This window comes from Podarcis raffonei, chromosome 7, assembly GCF_027172205.1.
Source record: "Podarcis raffonei isolate rPodRaf1 chromosome 7, rPodRaf1.pri, whole genome shotgun sequence".
Lineage (NCBI taxonomy): Eukaryota > Metazoa > Chordata > Lepidosauria > Squamata > Lacertidae > Podarcis > Podarcis raffonei.
The window spans coordinates 29,731,529-29,742,549 of NC_070608.1; the positions used below are offsets into that span (position 1 = coordinate 29,731,529).

The window sequence follows — 11,021 nt, forward strand, 5'->3', positions numbered from 1 at the left end:
CTACTTCACTGTGGTGGCACCTACCTCTGGAATGCCATTATTCAGAAGAATCAACAGTAGCATGCTTCCAAAACATTACTGAAAACACGCCTCTATATCCAGATGTTTGCTGATCACCAGCACTAGATTCTACCATCCTATATTTCTTGATCTTCTGATATTTGCTCTTCTCTGAAATGTTTTTGAACTATGTTTTATGTTTGATATTTATTTATTTATTTATTTCTTAATAGCAAAGTGGATTAAAAATATTTGAAAATAAAAACTCATGAAATTTTCAAATTTAATAGCTCTCAGTAGTTACATCAAGGACTTGAAATTTAATTGTGTACAGTACAGATTCTTCCAAGATGCTTAAAAAAAACCTGGGGGGCAGGGAGAAGGAATACAGATGAGAAATATGGAGTGTATATCAGCTTTGTTCCTGAAACTAAGCTGGCCATCATAAAGCTCCGCATCCAAAATAGAAGCCAGCATCTTCATGCTTTCTGGTAGACGCGAGTACATTTGGCACTATTCATGACACATTCCTGCAAAACAAAGAACATTCATTCATCAGTCTCTCTCTCCAGATCACTAGGGAATAGAGCAATGTAGATAGACACTTAGTATGCCTGAATTATGTTGCATTCCAGCTATTGTGTACAATTTTGGCTAGGAAATCAGGGGAAAATTCCACTTACCACAATGAGTTTCCCATCTACTATCTTTCTGGTTATCGTGGTTTCTTTGCCATCCCATTCCTGGTGCTGGGTCAATACATTATTATCATCTAAGGTGATAAGGGTCTGAAAAAGAACACAGAAATCTGGTACTTAGCATCTTAGTGAATTTATTCCAAAAGTGCTCTGTCCCAAGAGAGTGCAGTAATAGTTAGTGTGCTTCTGATCTTGCATTGGTGTGCATAAATAAGGGCCAAACTAGATGTGATGCGTTCATGAAATTAGAATATTTTTAATTAGAACTGCATGAGTAGCTTTTCAAAAGTAAATGAAAGCACAGGGAGGGAAGAGGGAACTCCTGATTGGGAACCAGGTAGGGAGGCGTTAAAGTCTTTCACCTTTGCTACTGTTCTTTCCAATGGGTGCTTGCCCTCTCCCAGTGCCAGCAGGTGCAGGATACCAATCCAGATTAGGGTCACAGCAAGGCCTGAAGCTTTCCTCTGCCAGAGTCCCAATCTGGAATCAGCCCCCCATGCTGACGTTTTTTTTAAAAAAGTCATTAACGCAATTAGCAATTGTGCAAAGGGTGCTATGTCTAGTTTTGTCCTAAGGAGCAAACTCATGCAAATGCTACCAGAGAAGTACTTGCTCCTTTAATTAAAGAAGGTGCACAGAGATTACCATTTTGTCTGAGTGATAAGATATTTTGCAGAGGGCATGCCATTACATGGATAGTCTGATAGTCTGATTCCGTTCAGCATATGCCTATGCACCAAAGGGGAAATTATCTTGCTCCTGCTTTGCCAGATTTATAACTGGGTGTGGAAAGTGTCTTACCAAAACAAAGGAGACAGAATTCAAATATTATAAATACACATGCCAAATTAAGCATGTCCAAGAACTCTAGAACTCTCCCACTTTGTGTATCGTTTTTTAACAATATGTCCACCCACCAGATCCCCACCCGCTCCAAATTCCTCAACACAAATTCTCCAGAAAGCTGAAGCGCTGCCTTCATCCAAGAAACACCTTCCCCAATGGCTGACCAGTTATTTCTCCCATGAAGGCAAGAACAATAAACAGCAATCAGAAACACAGGCATTTGCACAAATTCTAATTGTGCAGACAATTAAAAAGCAGTAACTTTTAGACTCTTAGTATGCCAAAGAGTCTGTGGAAGATAAAGAAGGAAATGTGGATTCTCTATGCTGTCATGTACTTTTCTCTGTAAATTTTTGTCTGAAGTTTGATACTGCCAAGAAGGATCAGGACACGCCTAGTTTTGTCCTCCAGACAGAAAATGAAAATGACGCCTGACAGACATGTTAAATGAAATGCTTGCATAACTTCTAACCATTTCAATAGAGCTTCCCAGTTGAGAAAGACGAGTCCATTACCTTGTTTGCACGACACAGTAAATCAAACTATGGCTTAGCAACACCATGTGAATGTGCTGGCTCCCAGAAAGGAACTAACAGCCACTATGCTCCTTGGCAGTCTCTGTTACTCCTACACTAAACCGTGGTTAGCAAGGAGAAAGCTTAACCATAAGCCTGGGTTCAGACAACATACTAAGAGGAACTTTGGCTTAGTGTAGTGAAGAAGGAAGAAAAACTGGGAAGGAGCAAAGTGGCTACACAAGGTCCTGTCTGGATGCTGTGCACATTCATGCACTCCCAGTAAGTAAAAGTTTGGCTTACCATGATGTGTGAATGAAGTCGGTGCCTCCTACTCTGCCACCCTTAAGAACCCCCAAATTTGACACATTCCTTACTTTGCCTTATGAAAAAGACCCCTCAGAGCATCACACTATTTATGCTCTCAGTGTCCCGTGGGTCTGGGAGAGGAATATTTTTGCCCCCTTTTCTCTTGCTTTGAATAAGCAGTACAGTGGAACCTCGGTTCCCGAACGCCGAAAACCCAGGAGTAAATGCTTCTGTTTTCTAAGGTTTTTCGGAACCCAAACATGCGACATGGCTTCCGCTGAGTGCAAGAAGCTCTTGCAACCAATGGAACGCCCCGCCCCCGCTTGGTTTTTTAATATTTTGAAAGCCGAATGGGCTTCTGGAATGGATTTCATTTGAGAACCGAGGTACCACTGTAACAGAATGGGCTGTGTGATGGTTAGCATATGGTAAAAAGCTTTGTAGGGTGCAACATGCAATTAAGACTGTCTCCTGGAATCCCCTTTCACGTAGCACTTTCACAAAGGGATGTGCAGAACCAGTTTGGGAGACGATACTGTAATTGTAGTATTGCAATTGGAGATTAAGGAAAGGTCCTGGAAAATCGCCATTATTCTTATAGGTTATTTGCATAAGATTAAGCTCCTGTTACTGTAATCTGAGGGGAATTCCCATGCTCCAGTACCTGCAGAAGCAAGATGCTTGTCAGAAATCACACAATGTGACACCTTAACGCATATGGCCATGAAAAGAGCTCCAGGAACTTGTTGTACCTGTTTGGTGAAGAAGCCTACTGAAGGGATCATCAGCTGGCAAGCATCCAAAAGGGAGAGCTCCTTAGCCTTAACCACAGACATGACACTCCCAAAAAAAGCCAATGAATCATTCAGGCAGGGCTTTTGACCTGACTGTTCTGAGGTGTGCAGATATGAATCAAATCCCACTATTCCATTGCAACACGTTCTTTTGCTACCAGAATTTACAAAATGGGACCATCATTAAGATTGCATGGATTTCCCAAAATTAAAAAAGGAGCTGCACTAAGAACAGTAAAAATTTGCAGGTAGCCATTTGAATCCATTAGGGAACAAATCCAGCTTGCTTTGACATTTTAGTAGGGATTGTACTACTTTCAGCTGAGAAACCCCCAGCTTGAAAGGCCATAGATTGTTTAATTGCTTTTATTTGATATTAACCACTGTTTAGCATATCATCCAAACACAATTAAGCTGCAGTTAATCTTAGCTATAGGTTAGATGAAACAATCCATCTTCAAAACATAGTTTATGAAGATGGCTTGGTTCATCCAACTGTAATTAAGATTTGCCACAGTTTAGGGTTTTGTTAAGTGTGTTGATCTAGCTTTCACTCTCTTGTTGTCTTTGTGGGGCTCTTTACCTGCTTGTGGTGCTCAGTTCCATGTACTGGCTGGGATGTGGAGATATGAATTACCACATCACAGAAGTGTTTTGCCAGCTGCAGTGGCTTCCAGGCCATATCTGGGCTCAATCCAAAGGGGCTAATTTTGACCCTGAAAGCCCTTCCATGGTTTAGGACTAGCCTACCTGCCTGTGTCCACATGTGCCTGCCTATAGTTAAGTTCTGCAGCACAGACCTGCCTTTGCCATTTGGCAGTTATCCCTCTTACCACAGAAAGGCCTTCTCAGTTGTGGCATCCTGACTCTGGAACTGTTTATTTATTCATTGCACTTATATTCCACCTCCAATGAACTCAATGTGGTGCACATAGTTCTCCCCAAAATTTAATCCCCACAAGAGCCCTGTGAGGTAGGTTAGGCAGTGACTGGCCCAAGGTCACCCAGTGATCCTCTTCATTGCTAAGCGGGAACTCTAGACTTCCAGGTCTGGTCTGAGACTCTAACCACTACACTGCACATCCCTTCACGGGGAGGCTTGATGCCAGGCTCACCTAGCTTGATGCCATTTTAGGTATCAAATACTTTTTTGATTTTCAAAGGTAAGGTTCCAATCCTGTATCTACTTACCTGGGAGTAAGCCCCAGCGGGGCCTACATCTGGGCAGACATGTACAGGAAACTACTGTTAGTTTGGTTATTATTTTCAAATTGCTACTTTATGTTTGTGGCTGCATTTCTTTGCTTTATCTTGAAACTTTGTAAGTTGCTCTGAGAACAGGTTTGAAGGGCGAGGTACACAAAAGAAAAAAGGAAGAGAAGGCAAATAACCACAGAAAGCTCACACTCTTCCAGCATTCCCCCAAGATGAGTTTGCATCATTAACGGTGGCTAATCTACAACAGAAGCAAAAAATTCCCAAACAGCACTACGGGAACCAAAGGCAATGACTGACAAACCAAACGCAATACCATGCTGATTCATGAGGAAATTTACCTCAGCAGTGATGCAACTGTGCACCACTTGAACCACAGTGATTGGTATCATTCAGTGTTACAACACGCATTGATAGGAGGAACTTGTTCACCTAACAGAAATCAGAAGAGTTCAGGGAGTTGCATCAGCTTCTTCCTGTAGGGATGTTCACATGCTATATTCAACGCGGGTCCAATGTGTGTGGCTAAACACGTGTACAGTTAGTGACTGTGAATGTTCAACAAAGTACAGTATGTGACCTGTGTACCCAACGGCCGAGCTGTACAAATCAACAAACACACACGCTTTCACACATAAATGTGCACATGTGAAGAGACGGGTTGTACTTGTGAGCAGTGTGAACATGTGACTATTCAGTACATGCCCTCTCTGGACGATCGCTTCATTTACCTGAGTTTTTCGGCCATCTAGCGTCTCCTCATTGAACTTCTCGCCCAATTTGAAACTGAATTCTGATGTTTTGAATGTGCTTTCTGTTTTCACATGGAATGTGTCTCCATCTTTAGTGATGATAACGTCTGGCTTTGCCATGCTCCCCATCTTCCTCATGGCCACGCCCACACCTACAGAAAAGAGAAAGGCAAGGGACCTGTCAGATCGGTTCAGCCAAGCAGAGTCATTACGCAATAACACACATACACACATGCACACAAAAGATTACCTAACTGTTTAAATTACCCAGCGTGGGGAAGGAGAACTCCAGTGACTCAGGTGAAGTGTTGAAGCATCTCAGGTTAATCAGAAGCTTATTATAACTACTCCACTTTCATTCTGCCTTACAGGAGTAACAGGTCTTTTTGTAAGACTTCAGCATATTACCAAATGACTTCTGCCCCAGATACAAATAACTAAATTATATCACATTGGCATTTAGAAAGGGAAATCAATCAAATCAGGCAAAAAAGTACCCATTGCTCTGCAGAAAAATTAGAAATAAATTGTGTCATGTCACAACTCTCGCCTTGCTCCTCCTCCAGTGCTATCTATCTGAGACTTTCTGGAGAGAAGTAAACAACAACAACAACAGCCCAAAACACTATGTTTACAAATACAGTCATTCCTGTAGGCCACTGGGGTGGAAACTGTGACCCTCCAGATGTCATTGGACTTCAGCTTCCATCAGCCGCAGCCAGCATGACCAATGGTTAGGGATGATGGAGTTGCAGTCTGGAAATATAGAATCACAGAAGAGTTGGAAGGGACCCAAAGGTTAATCTAGTCCAACCCCCTGCAATGCAATATCTGAAGGAGCCCAGCTTCTCCCGCACTGCTTTAGCCTAACTTCTGAAATCACCAGAAATATAACAACAACAGCAATAACAGTTTGCAGGACGTACGATCATTAAGGAGAAGCTTGTATTCTCTTAATGAGTGGATAACCGAACTGCAGAGCTCACATTTCCATTCTCTGGCGATAGACTTGGACCTCATCTAGATTATTGTTGTGCATTTTAAGACTCAATTCATGTTCTGTTTCTGGAATGGGGACTAGGCTATACATATATTTTTAAGTGGGATAATTCATTGTAGTGTCATGGCAATTGTTTCACTGCCACAAGTATTTCAGCTCACCACATGAAACAATCCCCCTCTCCTCTTGCCACACACCGTTCTGGGGTTTTTCCTGATTCTCCTGAGCCAAACTGGGAAACCACAAGAGGGGAGTGGACTGCATTGTACTAATGGAAGTTATTGCATTGAGCTTCTGCTAGCAGGAACCATTAGGTGAATTGAGCCCAGAACAGACAAATAAAAGGTTTCCTGCACTAGTACTGTAATCCTTAAGCCTTTACTGCAAAGACTAAAAAGGCTGCTTTACACATGCTTATTCACCACTTGATGGATGCAACCTTGATTGATAACATCACAGAAAGGTTGTATAGTAACTCGAAGCACAATGCTTTTCAACAGTCAGCAAACCTTCGTGAACTGAGTAAATGGGCAATGAGAAATCAAGAGGTGCAGCAAATCCATGCACACATACTCTCTCTCTCCCAGACACTACTAGTATATTGAAGGGGGAGTCTCTATCTTCTGGGTTGACACTGAAAGACCAAAACATTTGGAATGCTCTTTCGATTCAATGTAGTGCATAACAGCCCCATGCCAACTAGAGTATATAATGGACTAACACCATGATTGTCTCCATTCACTGGGCACAAGAACTTAGTTAACCCCATGTGTAAAATAACGAGTGTGTCAACTGTGGGGCTAGTTCAGGCCTGCCAAATGCAGCTCCACAAGCCAAATGCAACACACCCGTGCTTAACAATTCCCCAAACAAGCCATAGCATGCCCCAGTGATACATTTCCCCTATTCTTTCTTGTGAAATTACATTTACATCTTCAAAAAGCAAGGAGCTAGTCCTTAAGGATGCAAAAATAGATATGGGGTGCCATACAGGTTAGGAATGGGATTTATGCACTGTTCATAACTCTTTGCCACTACCCAGGAAGATCAAAAGCTGAATATATTTTTTTACATACAATGTGTAAATACAAGTAAGTTGTGTTTTATCGGCATCGTTTAAATGGATCACAGGATTCTGCTTGTTCTGCAAAAGCTTGGATACTAACACCAAGTTTAGAACAGAATATGCACAGCCCTATTCAAGAGTCATCTGTGGACTTGGATTGCATTTTAGTGAAATTAATCCACAAGGATAGAAAGAAGAAAGGTTCTAACATAACAGCCGGATGTTAATTCAGATATCTGTTATTCTTTCCAGTTTCAGCCTCAGCTGGAGCCTTTAAATACACTGTAACTTGGCAGATCTATCAATGCAGCCCCAAACTATTCACCCCTAATTAGGTTAGTGTTCCGTTCAATTTGTCTGGTAAAATAATAATACTGAATATGAGATCACTGTGGTACATTTTATCCTCCTGTGCACGGTCACAGGAAGTTTGCTCATCCTGGCATTTTTTCCAGTCCGTGCAGTGAAACAACCAAAGCCAAACATTTAGATTTCACATAAAAGATCAAGGCAGTGCACAACATTAAATATCATAAAAACAATACTATATAATTGCAAGAATGACCGGCTTGTCTAAAAAAAGAAAATCAAATTAAATTTCATTAAGAGCATCATATTCTGTTATAATGAGCATTCATCCCCACTGTATGGTTTCTTCTTGCACCAGAGGTGTCCAAATGCATTGTAATAAGAAGTGTAAGCTGTGTTATAGGAGTTCTGAAGGTTTCTGCCATCTGCCCTCCTTTCTGACTCAGGTGAAATCCCTGGGAAAGTGCCATTCTGCTTATATGAGAGATCTCCCTCTCCTTCCCATCGCCCCCAGCCATTCTTCTGTCCCCACCCCCACCCCACTCTGAGTTTTTCATATGTTGTTTTAAGCAGATGGTTTGGTATATGTACACACACACACTGCAGCTCAGTATCATGTTTGAAACAATATCCATTTGTATTTGTGTGCCTGTTACTAAAGGCAAGCCTGAGAATGCCTCCACAGACCTTGGACAGAGCATTCAGCCTCTCAGGAGCTGAGAAAATGAGACACACAAAAGCTCCTAATCCCAGCTCCCCACAGGAGAGACAGATATGCGCTTCCAGGAACGGAAAAATTAATTCATTCCTGTTCCCTCTTCATAATCCTCCACTCCTAATCAAGCCAGACACACCACATGTGCACATAGTGGAAAGAAATAGGACTGTGTCTACTCCAGTATGACAGAATACGAGAAAGGCATGACAATTCACAAAACCCAAAGAATTGCAGTGCACAAAATGTGCATCACGCAGACACTGCTTCCCTTACACAAATCATAGAGAAGAACTTTTAAGTAAGTCACTTAATCCAAAGCAGCCATTTTAAAGACAATGCCACTATTTAAGCAGTGCTTTGGGGTTTTTTTTTTAAAAAAGCTTCAGGCTGCAATGCTACATTTATTTTATTACAGATGCACAAAGTCACTGCATCCAGGAAGGCTACGTCCATGTAAATAGCTAGGTTGCAGTCGGCAAATTGGATGCAAAAATAAAAAATGCACACACTACTAGCACTACTGTTCTTGTGATAGGATTTGCCCAACTCATTTATGGATTGGCTTACTTTTCAATCCTGCACTATTTGCCCTCCCCCCCTTTCTTTTCCCCCAAGTTTTGCCCAATGAGAGGAGGGAATCTCTAGTTCTGCTTCTCTGTTGTCATAAAATATCCTCATCATTTTAAACAGAATCCCCTTAAATTATTACTCCTCTCCCCCCGCCCCGCCAGTTCTCCCCATCCATTCCCTGCTCCTTACCCAACTGCTTCATATACTCCTCAAAGCCGTCGCTGGAGACCAAGCGCCACCTGCCCAAGAAAGCCTCTGGGTTCGCCATTGCGCTGCGTTTGGATGGAGCTGTCCCGGCTGACGACCAAGAGAGAGAGGCTTTGGGAAGAGCAGCTGCAGGGGAGGGGGGAGGCCGGGGACGTCTTTATATAGATGTCCTGAGCATGTGCTGCCGCCAGGGGACCAATCGGGAGGGCTGACGTCACGGGTGCCGGCTCCCAACCGCGAGGACGCTGCCGGCGATGCGCTCCAGCTCCTCGCCGAATGATTGGGCTGCGCGGCCCAAGGGCGCGAGGCGGAGGGTCCTGTGCTTCAGCCCTCGCGCTGCGGGAAAGCCGGGACGCCAGACGCCTCTACCTGCGTTTCTCTCACCCTCATCTCACTGCACAGCGCGGTGCCCGGATGGCACGCGCCAGAAGCAGAAACCCCCGCGCGCCAAGGCTGCTCGCTAATAGGCAGCAAAGCGCCCTGAAGGAGTCGCCACCCCCAAAGCCACAGTGGGGTGACGCCTCTCCTTAGGAGGGTCCCCTCAGGTGGAGGAGCATTGTGCGCAAGGGGGTGGGCGTGGAGCGCCTTTCCCGCTCTGGGCAACTGCGGTGGGGCCGGGGCACGTGTCGGCGGGGGCGGGCAGGGCAGGGCAAGTCTCCTCAGCCCAGCAATTCCCTTAGGACCGCGTTGAACGCCCACGCCGGCGTTGTCCCAACTCCTTCCTGGTTTTGTTCCTTGACTGTTTCATTTGCACCCCACTTGTCCTCCAAGCAGCTCAAGCTGAACTTTAGGGTTCCCTGTCTCCTCGTTTTGGCCTTGCAACAACCCTGTAAAGTAGGTCTGGCTGAGAGAGGGCCCAAGGCTACTCAGGTAAGCTGCTGTGGGGATTTGAACCCTGGGCTCCCCTCCCAGGTTCCCCCGTCCAGCATTCTAACCACTACACCACCCTGACAATGTGACATTTTTAGTTGGTCCTGATAGTGCTGCCCCAGGGACACTGATGGCACTGTGGTCTAAACCACTGAGCCTCTTGGGTTTGCTGATTGGAAGGTCGGTGGTTCGAATCCCCATGACGGAGTGAGCTCCCGTTGCACTGTCCCAGCTCCTGCCAACCTAGCAGTTCGAAGCAGATAAATAGGTACTGCTGCGGCGGGAAGGTAAACGGCATTTCCATGCGCTCTGGTTTCCATCACGGTGTTCTGTTGCACCAGAAGTGGTTTAGTCATGCTAGCCACTTGACACGAAAAGCTGTCTTTGGACAAACACAGGCTTTCTCGCTCTGAGAGTTAGATGAGCACCGCAACCTCATAGTTGCCTTTGACTAGACTTAACTGCCCAGGGGTCCTTTATCTTTACTGCTGCCCTACTGCAACCTTTGGGAGTTTGTCTCATGATTACCAATGCAGCCACCTATTATTCTTATGTGTTTCTGAGTAATGAGCCTTCCAATGACTATCCAGGGACATTCTTTTTAGTTTGTCCCATCACTGGATTAAAGAAAAGATGGAGACCTTTTTTTTTCTCAGCAGAGAGAAGGATGTGCTTTCCCCTCACGTCTTGTAATGGATATATGGAACCCATTGCTTTAAGATGTTGCCATAGTCACCACTTTAAATGTGTTGGAAATGGAACTAGGCCTGCCAGGGGTGGGGGAAACAGGAAAGGCATTGCCTTCGGGTCTTCCTGTGGACTCTGCAGACCATCTTACTGGCCATTGTCTGAGGCAGGATACTAGGCTAGATGGACCTTGGTCTGCATTCACATGACGGTTCGTTTCTCTGAGGTTTCCCAAACCGTTAATTTCTGCATTTTATTTGAGCTTTTACACAGCGTAAAAGCCACTTCCAGACTTTTTACTGGAATAGATGGCATGATATATTTCCATGCTCTTTGTTAATTAAAAATAAATAAATCAGTTTGCAGCTCCCTTAACATGGAAAATCGTGGTAGTAAAGTGATGAAATTTGGGGCTGTATACCGACATACAGTTATTTTGCACAGTTTTCATGGGGGAACAGAAGC

General features: G+C 44.1%; 1 protein-coding gene across 1 annotated transcript; it reads right to left on the minus strand.

The window, feature by feature from the left end:
• Positions 1-266: 266 nt before the first annotated feature.
• On the minus strand, positions 267-9,275 carry FABP5 (fatty acid binding protein 5). Its single transcript, XM_053395776.1, has 4 exons — positions 8,982-9,275; positions 5,109-5,281; positions 684-788; positions 267-530 (listed from the first exon to the last, which is right to left on the minus strand). Exons 1-4 carry the CDS (start codon positions 9,058-9,060, stop codon positions 480-482), a joined length of 408 nt encoding a protein of 135 aa, XP_053251751.1. The 5' UTR covers positions 9,061-9,275; the 3' UTR covers positions 267-479.
• Between the last annotated feature and the right edge of the window lie 1,746 nt (positions 9,276-11,021).

Coding starts and splice junctions, on each gene's coding strand:
- FABP5 (XM_053395776.1), bottom strand. CDS start 9,060: ATGGCGAACCCAGAGGCTTTCTTGGGCAGGTGGCGCTTGGTCTCCAGC. Junction 5,282..8,981: donor GGAGTATATGAAGCAGTTGG/GTAAGGAGCAGG, acceptor TCTTTTCTGTAG/GTGTGGGCGTGGCCATGAGG. Junction 531..683: donor TAGATGGGAAACTCATTGTG/GTAAGTGGAATT, acceptor TTTGTTTTGCAG/GAATGTGTCATGAATAGTGC.